Source organism: Nicotiana tabacum, chromosome 2 (assembly GCF_000715075.1).
Source record: "Nicotiana tabacum cultivar K326 chromosome 2, ASM71507v2, whole genome shotgun sequence".
Lineage (NCBI taxonomy): Eukaryota > Viridiplantae > Streptophyta > Magnoliopsida > Solanales > Solanaceae > Nicotiana > Nicotiana tabacum.
This window is the reverse complement of record NC_134081.1, coordinates 1587829-1606740: the sequence shown is the minus strand read 5'-3', so window position 1 is coordinate 1606740 and position 18912 is coordinate 1587829. Positions and strand designations below refer to the sequence as shown.

Sequence of the window (18912 nt, the reverse complement as noted above, 5' to 3'; positions counted from 1 at the left end):
TCGAGCAAACACTCACTCGATCATAAAGCCTAAGGGCTACTCTTACTTTGAGTTCGAGCAAACACTCACTCGACCATTAAGCCTAAGGGCTACTCTTATTTCGAGTTCGAGCGAACAATCACTCGACCATTAAGCCTAAGGGCTACTCTTACTTCGAGTTCGAGCAAACACTCACTCGACCAAAAAGCCTAAGGGCTACATTAGTTCGAGTTCGAGCAAACACTCGACCATTAAGCTTAAGGGCTATTCTTAATTCGAGTTCAAGCAAACACTCACTTGACCATTAAGCCTAAAGGCTATTCTTAATTCGAGTTCGAGTAAACACTTACTCGACTATTAAGCCTAAGGGCTACTCTTTCTTCGAGGTCGAGTAAACATTCACTCGACCATTTAGCCTAAGAGCTACCCCTTCTTCGAGTTCGAGCAAACACTTACTCGATCATTAAGCCTAAGGGCTACTCTTATTTCGAGTTCGAGAAAATACTCACTCGACCATTAAGTCTAAAGGCTACTCTTACTTCGAGCCCGAGAAATCATTCTCACTCAACCACAAAGCCCAAGGGCCACATTAATTCAAGTTCTAACTATTACCCCGAGCCGGGGACTATGTGTCAAGCTTAAAAAGGCTACTCTACTTCAAGTATGAGTGGATCATTTCATTTGACATCTATCTATCAAGCCTAAGGGACACCTCAGTTCGTGTTCAAACATTCACTCGGGGACTACCTATAAGAAACGGTCAAGTGCAGTACTCACTATCGGTCCTTACTATCTCGATCTTGGACCTCCGAAGAATTATTCAATGCTAAGGCACTTTTGACCTTTGTACAAGTTAACAAAAGGCGAAAGATTCGGAAGATATGAAAGGAAGAAAAGTTTTTATATTCATGTCAAAATCATTTACAAAGGAAAGACGGCCCGATCAAATTTCTTTACAAAAGACCAAAATGGTCTTATAAGAAGCACATAAAATATTAAAAGAATTTTAGTCCTCTATGCGAGCAGCATCTTCGCCCTCGAGGCCCCCTTCATTTTCAGATTTGCTCGCGCTTCCGGTATCATCATCATCGGGAAAGGCCAACACCCTGGTTTCGGCTTCAAGCTCCTTAGCTTTTTTGATCTCGGCTGTTAGACCGAAACCACGAGCATGAATCTCTTCGAGAGTCTCCCTTCGAGACTGGCATTTAGCATGCTCGGCAACCCAGTTTTCCCGAGCCTCAACAACCTCCTTTGCTCGAAATTGAGCAGCTTCGGCATCAGATCGATAAACGGCCACCATTGCATCAACATTGGCCATTATTTTCTCGGCCTCTGTTTTGGCCGCTGCAAGTTCTGTAGCCAATCTCTCTCGATCGTAATTTGCTGAGCTCAACTGAGTCTGTAACTCCTCGATTTTCTTGGCTTGCACCAAGGCTTTCTCTTTTAAGCTTCGAAGTTGGGCCTCGGCCGAAGCCAGTTGAGTTCGGGCAGTCTCCTTTTCTGAGGCGAGGCAGTCCATATTCTTTTTCCACTCCTCGGCCTCCGATTTCACTGCGTCCACTTCAGCACGAAGCTGCCTAATCACATCGAACTTTTGCTTGACCTGCGGGACCTAATTATTAGCCATCAATCCCAAGTCAATATCATTAAATTCAAAGGTTCTTTGTACCTACTCAGCCAGCTCTGCTTGCTCTTTCCGAGATGCTTCCAGCTCGTCCCGAAGTCCTTTTACTTCTCCTTCTCTATGCTCACTGAGAAGCTTTAAAGCATCTCTCTCCTCAGTAAGTTTTCGAACTTCGGCCTCGTACCGGCTCAGCTCCCCTCGGGATTAGAAAAATGCCTCGTGATGAAGCACAAAATCCTACAAAAATAAGAAGGGAATATACTAGGAGAGGAAAACACAAGTATTAAAATTAGAAAATAAAGTATGAACTTACCCGATTCAGGGCCTGTTGGGCTTCGTTAAATAGGCAAGGCGCTCCCACCTCGCTCGAGCTCTTCTTCGGAGCCTCCAAGTCACTCAGGCCGGTGATATATTCTACCCTGATAAAATAACTAAGGAAAGGATCCTCCCCTCCATGGGACCCTTCCCCGTGACAAATCTCCACAACTTGGGAATCACGTATCATCGATTGGGAAAAGGAAGGGAAAAAAGGGGAATCCCCGATCTCTATCGCCTCGAGTAGGTCTTTTGGGGCACCGCCTCCGTCTTCGGGAGCCCTAAGCTCAGTTTGTGCACCGGCATTCACCGCCTCTTCGATGGTCTCTTTAACCCAAGGTATAATATCCTCGGTCTCCCTCGGCTCGGGAACTTGGGTCGAAGTCCCCTCATCGACCTCATCAAGCCTGGTTGGAGCAGTATCAACTCCCACCGATACCGAAGTATTCTGAGTATCGGTACTAGCCCGGGCATGGACCAACAACCCGAAATCATTTTCTTCTTCTTCTTCTTCTTCTTCTTCTTCTTCTTCTTCTTCTTCATCCCTTAGACTCAGGACTGACTCCATGGTCAAATGGATTACGTTCACCCTGGGTTTACGAGCCGCTCTTTGTTTGGGTTTTTGGCCCTCAGAGTCCGAGGCCATTTTTCTCTTAATTGCCTTCTCCGGTATTGAGAAAGGCGGTAAAACTTCTTCATCACCTGATGAGGGTCTCATAACTGCATCTTTTTCGAGACCTACAAAGAAAGAAGAGTAAGTAAAACTTATGCCTGAAAAAATACTTGAACAATAAGCAAATCGGTAAGCAAAAAAGAAGGTTTACCATGAGTACGAGCCTCCCACCGGCCCTTTGACAAATCGCGCCATGCGCGCTCGGCATATGTCGACGTCGAAACCAGGCTCCTGACCCAGTTCTCGAGATGGGGAACCGCTCCCGGCATCCAAGCAATGGTTGTGTCAAGAAATGCACTGATAAGTAAAGATGAAGAAGTAAAAACAACGAAAGCTAAAAATGGTATCACACTTACGATTCATATTCCATTTCTCCGAAAATGGCATGCTCTTAGCCGGGATTAAGTCCGAGGTCTTCACTCGAACAAACCGGTGTTGAAGCTTTATCAGCCCACCTTGGTAAAGACGAGGGCTATATAATCTTACGAGATGGTCGAGGGTGAAGGGAAGCCCGTCGATTTTGCTCACAAAGAAACGGAACAGTATTACAATCCTCCAGAAAGAAGGATGTATTTGGCCGAGGGTTACTTGGTACTTTTTGCGGAAGTCGATGATGATCGGATCAAGGGGACCCATCGTGAAAGGATAAGTGCAAACACTCGAATACCTTTCCACGTGGGTAGTGATCGCTTCCTCCAGTACCGGTATCACAACCTTTTTATTTTCCCAACCACAATCTTTCTTCACCAGTAACCGATGAAGGTTTCTCGATCTTAAAGTCAGAATCGATAACACATCCCCCGGGAACGAGTTCTTCCAGGCGTGCCTCCACCACCGGTTTCTCGTCGGCCGGACGAGATGAGGAAGCAGCCTCTTTCTGAGGAACGTTTTTAGATATCTTGGCCATCTAAATTTTCAAGAACAAAGAAGATGAGAAACTGAAATATTTTTGTGTTTGACAAAGAACAAGCAAAGAAATTCTTAAAGCTGAAAATAGAGAACTTTGGAGGAAGCAAAGAACCGCGAAGATTAGAATAAGAAGAGTTGAAGGTAAAGGATTAAAACAATGAGGGGGAGGGGGCTATTTATAGGTTTGGCAATGACGGTTCAAAATCAGCAGTTGCCGGCCATCGTCTGACGCACATTTAATATCTTGGTAATCGAACCGATAAGACATTTGTCACATACGTCATAATCGGGCTCGACGCAGATGTCAGTGTGTATCTAGTCAGAGGTTGAAAAATCATATCGTTTCTATATTCTTTCCTAGAAACGAGGGGACTATGTGTATACGGTCAAAATCGAGTTTGTCCTTCGTATAATTAGTCAAGATTGGAACATAATGGATCGAGGGTCGTCATTATGATATCGAGATATAATGTGAAGCCGGATTATCGAGCTCGAGATCCAGACCGATTATTACCGAGCTCGAGGCAACAACAAGTTCGAGTCAATATCGAGCTATGATGTGAAGTGATGTTATCGAGCTCAAGAGCCAGAGACCGATCAATACCAAGCTCGAGTCAATATCAAACTCGAGCCAATATCGAGCTCGAGTCAACATCGAGCTCGAGATCCAAGACCGACCAAGATCGAGCTAAGAGAAAAAGAGCAGTTGTAGCCGCACTAGGGGAGAGAATCTCGGCGGAAATTAAGGAAAAACTAATTAACTAATCTATCATGGGATCCTCACTATGTATTTTTAATTATATCCAAAGTAGGATTCCTCCACTATATGAAGAGTGGCTATCATTTCTGTAAGGACATTCAATATTCAAGATTCAGACATTAATACACTCTCACATTTCAAAGATTATTACACTGATATATAGTAGAGATTATCCTTTTTTGAGCTTTGGACATTGATTCATCTTGCTCGTTTATAAATCATTCTCTACTCAATTTGGTTTGTATTTCATTCTTTTTTTGCAGTTAATATTCGATATATATTTCAACTTACTTTTTCAATTTGTACCAAGTTATACCGCGTATCCTTAGAACTACGTATAAATTCAACTCTATCTATTTTTCGAGTAAACACACATGTTTTCTTCAATTTATTAGTGTTGTTTGTTTTAAACGCTTAACAGTAACATACGGTAATGATAATGAAAACAATTGCCAATTTATGATGATTTTTCATGTGATTATCTTTTTGCTGATTGCGAGATTAAGAGATCTTGACTCAAGAAAATTTCGGTTGGATTAAATCATTATTTTTAATATTAATTCTACTCATATTTCAACACCTCCTATTAGTCTAACTAGACTAATTAACACTCCGACAAATTAGCAAGCCACTAATTTGAACAAGTGAAGTGCCATAATCCCGTTCAATTTTATTTACATAAGTCAAAGGCTCAACAACAATATATCCGGTATATTCTTATTTATGAGGTCTGAGCAGGATAATGTGTACGCAAATTTTACTCCTACTTTGTGAAGATAGAGATGTTGTTTCCGATATACCCTCGACTCAAGAAAATATTTTTCAGCAGGCTTGAATAAGAAAAACAATAATGAAAAAGCCATGTTGAAAATACTGAAGACAAGAACAATAACAACACCGAAATAACAAAGCAATAAGAAAATCGAAGCACGCGGAACAACATGCAGAAGTAGAAATCAAAGAATAGGAAAATATGAGAATGATAATAAAAACACTGATATGAGAAATACAGAACAGATACGGTCCCAAACTCGGCTACCTACTAATATATTACCCTAATCCTCGACCTTCGTGTTTTATTGTTGAAAGGCTCAAAACCTACGTATATGCTTGTATTATACGGAGTATATTCATATTTCTTATGCTATATATTCATATTCCTATGAAAATTTCCCGGTCAAACTTTTGTTTTGACTTATCTTATTGTAGGTCAGCCATTTAAGGAGGCTATGTAGTTGGCACCTTTCACACTTGATCATAGCTTTTCTTTTTATTTTTTAATTTTGCAAAAGCGGACCCGAGGTTTCTCATTCATTTTCGTCAAACGAAAAAAAGTTTCATTTATTATTTTAGTTTTAATATCTGATTGGTTGATACTTGACCAGATACGTTTCACACTTGACCATTTCCTTTATTGTAGGCATTCTTTGTCTCACCAATGACGTCAATGTTTGCCACTTTCCTATATTTTTAATGACAAGTGTCAAACCCCATTAAATTGAATAAACAAAGCCCAAAAAGCCATTAACTTAAGAAGAAGAAAAAAACTTTATTAATTTGGAGAAGAATACTTTTGGTCTTTTGGTTAGACTAATCATTTTGTCCTCGAAGCCAATAACAGTACAAACAACAATAACATACCAGTGTAATTCCATTCGGGAGGATAATGTATACACAAATCTTACTCTTACCCTTATGAAGGTAGTGAAAATATCTTCAACGGACTTTAGGCTCAAGAAATTTGAATGTTAACGTAGCTAATGACCACTTACATAGTAATTCATTAGCATAATCATCTTTTATCCGGCAGAATATTTATTTTACTTTTTTTTTGCTCATACTATCTTTTATATTTACACTCTACAAGTACAAATGGACATTGATCAAACTTGATTTCATAACTTAGGAGATAAATTTTGTTTATATTTACTCGCAACTAATAGAGCATTAATATTATGTCATGTGAAAGTTTGAAATAAATTATTAATTATTTGTGGTATCTTTATACTCTTGACAACATCTAGAAGTAAATTAATCAATGGTTCATGTCTCTCAAATTATTGAAGATATTTCTTTTGAATATTATTTTGTACTATAATAATATCTCAAGAATACCACATTTTAGATAAAATTTTCTTGGGTGAAGGAAATATAGGGTAAGTTATACATTTGACCAGTAAGCTAAAAATAACTATATTCACTAGTCAAATATAAAAAAACTATATTCTGATTATATATAAAATACGTAAATTATACATTAGTATAAAATATATATATATATATATATATATATATATATATATATATATATATATATGTTGTATTTGCTAAAAATAGTATTAATGCTAATAGTTTAATAAAAAATTTACATTTTAAAAAAAAAGGGATGATCTATGTAGAAAAGAAAATCACATTTCCAGATTTGACTTTATCTTCATTCTTCTCTCTCGTGGCGACGGCACAGTCAGCAAGATGGACGGCAAATGATGTGCCACGTGTAAGTCCACGATTGATTTACACCTATAGCCAATCACAAATCACCATCAGCCCAAAGCTACTGTATCCATTATAAATATCAGTCCACATTCATTTTACGCTGATTATCATCTTCACCAAAAGCTCAACTAATTTCACTGAAGATTCATCAATGGCAGAGAAGTCATTCAAGTACGTGATCGTCGGCGGCGGCGTTGCTGCTGTAAGTAATCTTCTCAATCTATGATCGATCTTTTTGTTAATTACTGAATTTAGCTTGGCTTAATTATTGAGTTTACATGTTGTATGATTTGAGTTCGGAATTAGGATTCTAGTTTTTGGATTGTTTTTGTGATAATGGTGAGGTTTTTGATATAATTCTATATATTAGTTTGCAATAGATCTGAAAGTTAGCATAGTGGAGTGACCTTTGGTTTCTGCATCTGTACACAAACACAACACATACACACAGATAGACATGGCGCACAGTTTTACACATACATAAATACGTATATTGTAGTTATTCAGTTCTATCTTAATAATCGGATGTTAGATTATGGAGTCTGAAAGCGAGAAAGTTGTTGTAGGTAAGTTTATCTCCTTTCAATGTTTTGATATATGCTTCTATAGTTAATTTCCTTCCAAATGGAGTTAGAGGCTTTGAGTACGGAGACCCGGAGTGTGCGTGTGTGTGTGTGTGTGTGTGCGTGTGTGTTTATTTTCGTTAGTCAATTGTTAGATTCTCCAGTGTGAGAGCTAGATTTTTGTTATAGGTAAGCTTATCTCCTTCACTAATTTGGTGGAAAAAAGTTTTACTAGGAACTAGCTGAAATACAGGATTGTAACCACCTCCTGAAAAAAATTCAAGTTTTGTTCTGAATTCTTGTATGAACAAATCTTGTTGTTATTAATTAAGATTTCAGAATGCATGGTCATGATGAATTCAATAAGTGTGGTTGCATTTGCAGGGGTACGCAGCTAGAGAATTTGCAAAACAGGGAGTTAAGCCTGGTGAACTGGCTATTATCTCCAAAGAGGCGGTAAGTATTTCGAACTGCTTTCTTGTGTTCACTAATTCAATTGTAAGTCGTAGTTGTGCTGCTGCATCTGTGGACTTCAATTTGGAGAAGGGTGCATTCTTTTGCTTTTAGCTTGAACCTTAAGAGTAGGTTTTAGGATAAAAGGTTATTTTGTCTCTAGATTTACCTTGATATTCCAATTAGTTTTGTCTATAAGAATCTCTATATTCTATTATATTGACGTTGGAAGCTAATTTTTCATCAGCTTATATGCTTGTAAATTGTCAAAAAGCATTCATTCATGATTTCATTGCAAAAGTATAAGATTGTCAAAGTCCCTTTGATATATGTTTGTCAACTAGGAAAGAAAAAGCTCCTTATCCTCTGCCATTTGCTTGTAAACTTCTACCATCCTTGCTTTTGGAGTTCCTGATCCCACCTCTGTTATCCCAGTGCGCTAGGCTATGCCTCTCTCTCTATGTATCTCTTGGATGAATTTTGTTGCAACTTATCTACTCTTACGACCATTCCTTCCTGCTCAGCCTGCCTAAACTTTGTATCTAACCATCTTTCCTTTTTTCAGGAAATTAGTGTTAGATCTGATCTGATAGACTAAAAATGTTTTTTTCTTTGTCAGGTGGCTCCTTATGAACGTCCTGCACTTAGCAAGGCATACCTTTTTCCCGAAGGCAAGTCTTCTTTTAACTTGGACAGTGAATTGATCTCTGTCTATGGTAAAACTTGAATAGCGGTTGTTTTAGATGGGATTACAGAAACTGCATGTTATATTTTTTCAGAATTAAAAGTTTTTACACACACACACAAAAGCACTTAATGCGTTTCACTCACATATTTTTTGTATACTAATCACTGCTTCCCGGACAAGCAAAGAAAAAGAAAAAATAGAAAGTCAAATTGAGCATGATATATTATACAGATATTATCTCATGTAGTTTGGCATAAAATTCTATGTCAAAAAACTGCTGGCTCTCTATTTTTCTTGGTAGTTGACCTCTTTATCAGGTTTTTCTTGACACCTTATTATCCATTTCTCTACCAGGAGCTGCAAGACTCCCAGGGTTTCATGTGTGCGTTGGAAGTGGGGGAGAAAGACTTCTTCCTGAATGGTATGCAGAGAAAGGTAATAATTTCCTTGTGTTTATGCATTATTTGCAGACATATGGCCATGCAGGACTTATGTCAAATTTTGCATAACAGTTGTACATCTGGTTGAAGACACATTTATTATGAATCTTAGGCTACATCTCTTATGCATCATATGGTCTCATCTTGCAGGCATATCATTGATCTTGAGTACTGAAATAGTGAAAGCTGATCTTGCTTCAAAGACTCTCGTTAGTGCAGCTGGGGAATCTTTTACGTATCAAACACTTGTTATTGCAACTGGATCAACTGTGAGTCTCATGGAATTCGTTTTATTCAGTGTTATTACTTTTTGTCGCCGGCCATTACATGAACTTCTCGTTCTATGTCTGTTCAGGTTCTCAAGTTGTCAGATTTTGGTGTGCAAGGTGCTGATTCCAAGAACATCTTCTACTTGAGGGAAATTGATGATGCTGATAAGCTTGTGGAAGCAATAAAAGCTAAGAAAAATGGGAAGGCTGTAATTGTTGGGGGAGGGTACATTGGACTTGAGCTTAGTGCTGTAATGAGACTGAACAACATTGAAGTCAGTATGGTTTACCCAGAACCATGGTGCAGTAAGTAAATTGCTTCTAGTCCCCCCATTGTATGCATAACATGAAACATTAAATCGTTTCATGATAGATATGGAGAATATATTATCCTGATCAATTGGATTCTAATCTTACAGTAATCCTTATGCTTTTGCAGTGCCTCGGCTTTTCACAGAGGGCATAGCTGCATTCTATGAAGGTTATTATCAAAATAAGGGAGTCAATATCATCAAGGGTACAGTGGCTGTTGGATTTGATACACACCCAAATGGAGAGGTTTTTCTCAAGACCGCACCACTTTGAGAAATCTTGTTGAGCTTCAAAACATTACCTCACAGCATACTTGTTTCCAATTTGCAGGTGAAGGAAGTCAAACTTAAGGATGGTAGAGTTCTGGAAGCTGACATAGTAGTCGTAGGAGTTGGGGCACGACCACTCACGACTTTATTCAAAGGGCAAGTTGAAGAGGAGAAGGGTGGAATTAAGGTGTGTGCTCACTTTTCAGTCTCATCCTTCTATTAAGTTCTGAATTTTTCGTACTTTTATTCTGAAAAGCGGATTATTTTTGTTACTTTCACGGTTAAAGCATTAAAAAGTTTTAAGTATAAGCTTCAAAAGTAGATGAGAGCAACTGAGATGATTCGTTGAAGGAACAAATTAAATAATATCAAATCAATGGATTCCAAAAATTCTGATGCTGCCTTAGGCAAGACGAAGAAATGAAGTAATTATACATGAGAATTGTATTAAATAGTGGAAATCCTTGACCTTCTTGATAAGGAAACAACACATTTTTCTTGTCCAACTAAAAGCTGTGTGTTCTTGTCGAGCTAAATGTATGTATGTTGTCTCTATTAGAATGACAATGCATTATGTCATGTTCCGATTGAACTTTCTGAATTGCTATACTTACGCCAAAGCTTCTATTTGCAGACAGATGCATTCTTTAAAACAAGTGTACCCGATGTATATGCTGTGGGTGATGTTGCCACTTTTCCTTTGAAAATGTACAATGACATTAGAAGAGTTGAACATGTTGATCATTCTCGCAAATCTGCTGAGCAGGCTGTCAAGGTATGTGACAGCTCCCTCATGTGGTCCACAGTTAATGTGAAAGTGTTATATCATCATCCTTCTTACAACACGTTATTCTTTTACTGTCAACTCTGACTTTGCTCTCATGATATAAACTGGATATTTGAAGCACACTAGACGTGTAGATTAGGGTGTTCAAATACTGAAAAACTCTCTCCACTCTACTTGCTACTGGTTGTTTATGTCCTGGCTCCTGTGTATATTTGTAATAGCACGAGTACAAATATGTGACAGTACAATGTTAAAATTACACTCTCCCAGGCCGTCGTTTTCAAGGTACATGTTGTCCAAGTATTTTTGAGTTCAGCAGATCTTTTCCCCGTCTTTTGCTTCCACTCTATAACTTCTTAGAACAACTCAGTCAAATGTAGTTACAATTCCTGAACTTCACATTTTTTTCATGGTGAAGTAAAAAATGTTAATGTTACTATGTTTTGCTCGTGCAGGCAATTTTTGCAAATGAGCAAGGGAAATCTATTGATGAATATGACTACCTTCCATACTTCTACTCCCGTGCCTTCGATTTGTCTTGGCAATTCTATGGTGACAACGTGGGCGAAACAGTGCTATTTGGGGATGCTGATCCCAACTCTGCAACTCACAAGTTTGGACAATACTGGATCCAAGATGGAAAGGTTGTTGGCGTATTCCTAGAGAGCGGGACTCCTGAAGAGAATAAGGCAATTGCCAAAGTTGCAAAAGTTCAGCCCCTCGTTAGCAGTTTGGATCAATTGGCACAGGAGGGCCTCAGCTTTGCCTCGAAGATCTAAAGCTTTACTTAATATTGGATTAAAAACGGCTATTTGAAGTTTCTGTCTTCGTACAATGTTGTAATTGAATGATACTTTTTTCGTGGCTGGTTGATTGATTAAATATGATGTTTCTTCATCTTGAGTTTAGTTGCAGAAGATCACCCTCTAAGGGACTAGCCATTTAGGCATATATCTACCTAAGGAGTGACATCTGTAAATAAGGGAATGTTGGATACAATGGTTTCTGAAATACTTTTTTCCAGAAAAAATGAGCATCTATTTATTTGATTATGCATATCGAATGAAAAACAAAATCACTTTGATTATGCTCAAAATGAGCACTACTCCCTCCATCATATTTATGTGATACTATTTCCTTATTAATTCGTTCAAAAAAGAAAGACACCTTTCTACATGTAGAACTAATTTAATTGTGAAATTTTCATTTTCCTGCTTAATGGCAGGTTTTATAGGCACAGAAACTTCATGGGCATGTTTAAGATGATTTCAAAAGTTTTTTTCTTTCTTAAACTTCAAGATGAGTCAAAACTACACCACATAACTTGAATTGGGAGAGTAATAAACTAAGTATGACATGATATAAACTGACATCTTGTTAATACATGAAAATATATATGTATATTTTTTTGGGCTAGTAGCACCTTCGACATATTGTCGTAATTCTAAAGGTATCTCAATTCTCAACATCATTGTGAAGTTAACTGCAGACTCTGCTTAGTCTTGGTTTTATCCTCAGCAGCAGCCACCAAACCAACAAAACATCCTCACTCTAATGTTGCTTCTCTGCCTCTGAAAGTCACGGAAATAACTGTATTACTCTTCCATAGCTAGCGATGCAGCATTCACATCACAAGTGAAGCTTCAAACGTTACAGAAACCACCAACTCCTCTCTGGTTTTTTTCTCATCTCACCTTTGGCAGTAATTTTTTTGAGAATGGTAACATTATATAAATATAAAACAGCACAAAGTTTGTGCTGCTAAAAGTGATCCTTGTAAGTTTTTGTAGTGGCGGGATTCTTTTCTTTTTTGGGGATGTATTCTATGATATCAAGTATGGAGTTACTATCATTTACAGGGCATTCTTTACACCAAAAAAAGAAAAAGCACTAAACAGTTCATTTTGATTTTCTGAATGGAGTTGCTAACATCCTCAAAACATCTAGAGTTCCTCTCGTTCCAGACTGACCACCAAATGCAGGCTGGGATCTTCTGCCGCCATTTCTTCTGTCTGACTCCACCTGTCACACCAGCCCAGCATCTCAAGAGGTCGGATGTATATTTTGGCATAACCCAGTTCATTCGGATGTATCTTTTGGCAGTAATCTAATAGATAAATGAACAACTCTATAAAGTGTCTTATCAAGAGTAAATATGTGCCAGCATTAATCTTGAGCTGTTTCCTCTTCATCTTGAGGACTCTAAATGCCTATTAGTAACTTTTACCAAAGGTACGAGCATCCTTGCCACAGCTTCAAATAATTTACCAATGCGTAGGCCAGTATCTTGGAGCTTTATACAACCAACTTTTCTTCATCTGGTCCGGGAACAGCAACATCTTCCCTCATCATGCAATAGTAATCATCTCCAACCTGTGCTCCAGCTTGACTAAACAGTTCAACGACTGCAGGTAACTTTCCGTAATACCTCTTTAAAGAATCAATCAAAAGATGGCCAGCATGTGGGTTTCGGACATGCCAAACATAAACGGTGGAGAGAAGATCATCTATTGTTGCCTCTTGCCAAGCATGTTGTCCATCCCTCATCTGGTGCTTGAATGCTTGGCATTGCCTAACCCTATGACCTTTTGGCCCAACCTGCACCTCAGGACAATATCCACATGTTTGTACGGCATACGTTTGCATGAGCTGTATGACTCCGGTACGCATACTCTCCCAAGCTTCCATTCCTCGCATTGCGAATCCTGGAGAAGGCATATATAAGTTGCGGAAAATGAAAACTAGAAGGATTCATCATACCATAAGCAATAGTTCTTTAACATACTTGATGCTCGTGAGAGGAAATCACTTGCAATGTTTTTCAATATCGGAAAATCCACATTGCAAAATGGAAAGAATTTGAAGAGAAACAATTGAGAAAGTAACATAAAGACGCACCTTTTATGTCATCGTATGGTAAATTCAAATATTTTCCATCTCCATCTGGCTTCTTTATAGTTTCCCTAAATTTAGAAGTTTCTAAGTCCTTTCCGGATAAATCATCCTTGGGAAACCTCTTCTCAAAATCTATGAGTTTTCCAGCAACCCGGTAAATGGGGAACTTCCTTCTTCGGGTTGGGTACTCAGGTAAATCCACGCCAGCCTGAATGCACAATTCCACAAGGGCTGGGATGCAATCAACTTCAAGTCGCTCATTATGTGAAACAGCTCTTCCCAACCTGTCATAGAGATGAAAAGATTCGACAACAGGCAACACGTGCTCTACACCCCCTCTCTGCCATGTATGCTCTTTGTTCTTCTGACTGCCACTAACGTCGCAAGTTCTGATCTTATGTGGTGGATGACCAACATGAACTTCACTACATACACTGCACAAATGGCCAGAGATCACAACATAAGCTTTATTTTAACAGTTGAAATTCACAGTGAGTTGCAAGATAATCTCCGATCAATTAACTAGGCCTCAATCCCAAAATCAGTAGGAGTCGGCTATATGAATCTTCTACACCCATCATGCTTTATTCAAGTCTATTTCATTTAAATACTAAATATCTTAATCTCACACTAATTGCCTACCGTGATTACTAGTTTAACCTTAACTAGTTGATATCGCCTTTAAAGATCATTTGCTCCTATTGTGTTACACTCTTAGCTACATCTACACAAGAATTAAGTAAAATGAACAGGAGTATCATATTTGACCATTATTACTCCAATCCTTAACCTACCACAACCTACTTTTTATTGGGACTTGAGATCGGCTATGCTCCACAAAGATATGCTCTACCAGATAATCTTATCAGCTATAGCTCAACAAATTTTTCATGCTTTTGTTCTAAATCATAGGTCCGCTATCAGAGGCGATCTACAGTGTAACCTATGGGTTGACATGAACCCAGTAACTTTTTCCCCAGAAAACTCTGTATATGTATTAAGAAATCCATAAAATATTTATAAGGGGCCGTTAGGTTTAGTAATCCTGAGGGGAGTTAATACCACCATTTTGGTATAACGATATTAGCTAATACCCACAGCCAAACATGAGTTAACTATAATCCCAAATTTTATACTGGGATCAATATCCTTATCCTGGTAACCAAAAGACACCTTAAATATTTGACTGTGAACCCACTTAGTATGGTATATTAACTTGATATCGCTATAGGAACCCATAAAATTCAAATCCTGGATCCGCCTCTATCCGTTTTACAGTTGATTAGTTGTGAGAAAGTTGGCTTAAAATGCAAGTGTTGGAGGGAAAATGAAATGTTACCTGCAAAAATAAATAGGAATATCCTCCGAAATCCTGGAAACACAGGCGAATAACAGGCCTCTGGAAGCTAAGACCTGATGAGCAAGTGGGATTAGTTCTTTATTTAATAGCCCATTTTCAGGTGGCCGCAATGGAACTTCACGTGCAACCCTTCTCTCTTGCTTGTCCAGTCTTGCTATCCTCTTAAGCTCATTCACACTAGTTACCATTGGTTTTCTTTCATCCCTTTTCAGTTTTCTTGGTAGCACTTCCAAGCCAGTTGAATAATACAATGGACTAACACTACTCAGCACCTTTACATTGGAAATTATTGTATTGGTACGAAGATTTAAGATTGACCCAAATCGTCTATAAGACATTCTGTTAGGCTACGAATTCGAAATACTGAAAATTTTAAAAGCTTACTTGGAATTTCATCACCTGGGCATTACAACAAACAGTTATTGTGCAGCTCAGGTTAGAAACTGTAACAGGAATAAGAAAGGAGAGGGGTAACTCAAAGAAAACGAAGAAGAGAAGGACGAAGATAGAAGAATTACAAGTACCAAAGAAGCACTGTAATTAGTTAAAGAGGACTTCTACAAACCAAATAGACACTGTAAGTCTTTTTTGAGTTAATCTTTTCCAAATCTTCCTAATTGGCATTAATTGGCAACAGTAATGATTAAATTGTAAATAAGAAAAGATAAATATACTTAAAAGAAATCTTTTATACCTCTATTATCAAATATTACTATTAGGACAAATTTATCTCCGCTGTTTCTGAATTTTAGAAAAGAGAGAGAGGCGAAATACTATCTCTTGCTTTCGCCATTTCTTCTTTACCGAATTTTATTGTGTCTGATGACATATTAAAATATAGATAATATTCGATAATAAGAGATAAATTTGACTATTTTACCTAATTTTAATGTGTCTGATGACAGATTAATTTATATAGCACAATCTTATTGTGGATGGGACTTCAAATTGCACCTAAATTTGGACATATTTTAGAATTAAAAAGGCTTCTAAGATCATGTCCCACTTGTGATATATAATTCTAATGTTAAACTAACATTATATATCCAATATGGCTCTTGACTTTCATATCCATAATTATAAATAAAGCATTGGTTTATTCTTCCCTGCGATAGTATTGCAAATTATTTTTCGAATATGTAGAAATATAATTCACAGTAATTTTGAGCCTTTTAAAGCCTTAGACTGAATGCTATACTATTTTTTTTCCTTTTATTTTTTTATTTTTCTCTGAGGCAGTCTAATTCATATGTAGCAATATCACTACTACACATTTTTTGTACTAGAAAATAAAAGAATAAATCTGCAAAATTCCTCAAAAACTTAAGCAGGGACCATCTTTCTACGTGGGGTCTTTATTTCTGTATGATATTCTTATGTAAATTGTATAACAAGTTGAACTTGCAGCAGCCACATTCTGTGATCTGTGTTAGAAGTTGAAATTCTATTTTGGCTTTTTCTTAGCTTCTTTCCTTAGATATTGAAATTTTTTTTTTTTTTCTTTACCTTTCTTAGAGATTTTGCGACAAATTCAAAACGCTAATTCTATTAGAAAAAATCACTAGATTACTGAACTTCTTTTGCATCTGGTTCGAAATACAGTGACACCCATACCCAAGAAAAATCCCTTACAAAATCAGGACATGAAACATTTTCTAGCCCCGAGCCATCGGCTTGTGGGTCTGGTTCCGAGCCATCGACTTGTGGGTCGGAGAAAGGGGCGTGCCATGATGAAACAAGGGAATGAAAGGAATTTTATGGCCAAATTCACAACCTATTTAATGCATCAATGTGACCCTTAATGGAGGCTGCTTTGGGTTAAATTGTTCACAACCTACTTGATGCTTTGATGTGACTCTCAATTAGAGATCGCTTTTGGTTAAACTCTTCACAACTTATTAACGAATATGACTTTTAAATTACAATTGTTCTTACTAAAGTCCGAGTTAATCCCGCTTAAGCGGCAGGAAGCCTATATTGATCTTTCAGTTGAGTCAATACAATAAGACGGATTACCTATATTATTACGTGCCTTTAACCCAAAAAAGAATGAATAGGCGCTTGAATGAACAAATTACGATGAGATCTTCAACATAAACTACAAAATAGACTTGAATACTTGTTTTCACATTGTTACACCGCACATCAGTATCAAAATTGACATCTTATATTCAGTAATCATCTGACAAGAGGGGATTGCTCAGATGGTCAGCATTAGGAGTGGTAAACGGGCAGGTCAGATATTTAATACGGATAAAAAATGAGTTAACCAGCGTATAATATGGATCCATGACTTCTTGAATATAATCGCTTTTGGGAGAATTACTAGTCTCCCAAACTTGACGAACCCCTAATTTAAGGCTTTACAAATGTAAAAAATAAAATCATTAGTTATCCATTTTCTAAACAGTTCATTATCCATCTCATTTTTTAGTGGATAATATGGGTGTATAACTGTTTTCTTTTAACTATTTTGCCATCACTAGTCGCACCCAATCTACAATTCCGGGGTCCGTGCTTTCGAGTTATCAGAGGAGCAATAGCTCCAACAAAGGGGATCAAAGGGGAATAAAATAAAATGAGTAATAATCAGCTTAAAAATCTAAAAGATTTACCAAGCAATAGGCAATCTATTAGTATATGGTATTAGTGTCCAAATAATTAACGTCCTCAACGATGTACTCCTTTTAGGTATTAACATGTAGAAATACACAATTATTAAGATGAAATAATAAAGCAAAATAAAACCAAAAAGAAATTCATCTTTATGAAAATGAGAAGTTTGAAGTAATTTGGAAGCTTTTTCAACAGCTATTCTCTATTCTTAATCTGCAGCTAGAATTGGCTCTTCTTCTGTCTTCAACCAAAGCAGCACGAGCTGACATTATATTACTATTCATTAATGAAGCATCAAAAGCACTACAATCAATCCAATCTTTGAGTAGTTCCTCTTGACCCCATATATCTGGAATCCATACATGACCAGCTACTTCAACCCGATGTCTTTTCAATCTATCACGTCCATTATCCTCCACGTACGATTCGCCTTTGTTATGTCCACTTGCATGTTCCTTGACTTCTGGTCTTACCTGAACAGGGTTTTTCAGCACAGCTCCTGCATCGTTGAATTTATTCCTTTCGTCAGAAGTTGATTTTGACTCGTGATTTTCTTCACACTTCACCTCGTTTTTCTTTCCTAAACTCGGCCTTTGTGACTCGATCTTGTCATCGTTAGGGTTAGGAGTACTACTCTTGTGTTGTATCAAAAAGGATGAATTTTCGCATTGATTAGTCATGGAAGCTATATCGTTGATTTGTTGTTGTTGTTGATGATGTTCTTGTATGAAGTTGAAGCAAAAGAAAAAATGTTGTTGAAAGGAGAAATGATAGTTTCTCTCTTTTTTTTTTTTTTTTTTTTTCCTACTCTCCAAAATCAAGTATTGGAGCTAAGCTAAAGAGAGAATCTATTCTTGTGTTGGGGAATAATGCAAGAGGGCTTTATTATTAATTTTTTGTGTGGGAAGAAAGAAGCAAAGGATTGTAAATGGTGGGGTGATAGTTACCACGTCATGACCACAAAGTGGGCATTCTTTTGTATGGCAAGTGACAATTGTACGTGTCTTTATGTTGAGATTTCATTCTCAAATTGTGTGGTTTACTTCAAATCTTGAAAAATTATACCTAAAAAGAGAAGGAAAAAGATAGGCCTCTAAAAACTAAGGGGAATAAATACAGTGGATTTTTGGAAGATTGTGAGGTTGACGTTGATTTTAAGGGGTTTGTGGTGGGGCCGGGGAAATAGAGTTTTTTGGTTTTTCGTAGTCCGACTAAATTCAAATTCTCACCGGAAAGTTCCTCGTTGGGAGGTAAACGCTCCCTAACAAAGGCGTACTCACCAGAGGTAACCTGATGTAAATCCGAGACTGACCTCATGAGTACTTATCACTTAACCACAACTCTTGTTGGTTCAGGAATAAAGTTATTTCTAAGCTTTTTGGCCAATGACCATATAGAAATTGATAGTGGGTTTTGTGATTCACATTGTAGGGCTGCTTGTGAAGCTAGCTGTATCAATCATTTAATAAGATGGAGACTTGTTTGAAAGGGGTTGTGACGAGAT

General features: G+C 37.5%; 3 protein-coding genes across 3 annotated transcripts; 1 reads left to right on the top strand and 2 right to left on the bottom strand.

Moving 5' to 3' along the window:
* The first annotated feature begins 6791 nt into the window (after nucleotides 1-6791).
* On the top strand, nucleotides 6792-11440 carry LOC107779915 (monodehydroascorbate reductase). Its single transcript, XM_016600417.2, has 10 exons — nucleotides 6792-6958; nucleotides 7704-7775; nucleotides 8392-8443; nucleotides 8815-8895; nucleotides 9051-9169; nucleotides 9256-9475; nucleotides 9609-9727; nucleotides 9812-9937; nucleotides 10385-10525; nucleotides 10993-11440. Exons 1-10 carry the CDS (start codon nucleotides 6908-6910, stop codon nucleotides 11314-11316), a joined length of 1305 nt encoding a protein of 434 aa, XP_016455903.1. The 5' UTR covers nucleotides 6792-6907; the 3' UTR covers nucleotides 11317-11440.
* A 397-nt stretch (nucleotides 11441-11837) lies between these two features.
* LOC107779914 (APO protein 3, mitochondrial-like) lies at nucleotides 11838-15606 on the bottom strand. The gene is made up of 3 exons (XM_016600416.2): nucleotides 14772-15606; nucleotides 13436-13866; nucleotides 11838-13242 (listed from the first exon to the last, which is right to left on the bottom strand). Exons 1-3 carry the CDS (start codon nucleotides 15128-15130, stop codon nucleotides 12833-12835), a joined length of 1200 nt encoding a protein of 399 aa, XP_016455902.2. The 5' UTR covers nucleotides 15131-15606; the 3' UTR covers nucleotides 11838-12832.
* Nucleotides 15607-17446: 1840 nt separating this feature from the next.
* On the bottom strand, nucleotides 17447-18403 carry LOC107779912 (uncharacterized). Its single transcript, XM_016600415.2, has one exon. It carries the CDS (start codon nucleotides 18086-18088, stop codon nucleotides 17597-17599), a length of 492 nt encoding a protein of 163 aa, XP_016455901.1. The 5' UTR covers nucleotides 18089-18403; the 3' UTR covers nucleotides 17447-17596.
* Nucleotides 18404-18912: the final 509 nt, after the last annotated feature.

Excerpts from the sequence above, each read along its gene's own strand:
- LOC107779914 (XM_016600416.2), bottom strand. The coding sequence starts at position 15,130 with ATGTCTTATAGACGATTTGGGTCAATCTTAAATCTTCGTACCAATACA. Across the intron at positions 13,867-14,771 it reads ATTCCTATTTATTTTTGCAG|TGTATGTAGTGAAGTTCATG; the intron begins GTAACATTTCAT and ends CCATTTGTGCAG. Across the intron at positions 13,243-13,435 it reads ACCATACGATGACATAAAAG|GATTCGCAATGCGAGGAATG; the intron begins GTGCGTCTTTAT and ends TGCCTTCTCCAG.
- LOC107779915 (XM_016600417.2), top strand. The coding sequence starts at position 6,908 with ATGGCAGAGAAGTCATTCAAGTACGTGATCGTCGGCGGCGGCGTTGCT. Across the intron at positions 8,444-8,814 it reads GGCATACCTTTTTCCCGAAG|GAGCTGCAAGACTCCCAGGG; the intron begins GCAAGTCTTCTT and ends TTTCTCTACCAG. Across the intron at positions 10,526-10,992 it reads CTGCTGAGCAGGCTGTCAAG|GCAATTTTTGCAAATGAGCA; the intron begins GTATGTGACAGC and ends TTGCTCGTGCAG.
- LOC107779912 (XM_016600415.2), bottom strand. The coding sequence starts at position 18,088 with ATGACTAATCAATGCGAAAATTCATCCTTTTTGATACAACACAAGAGT.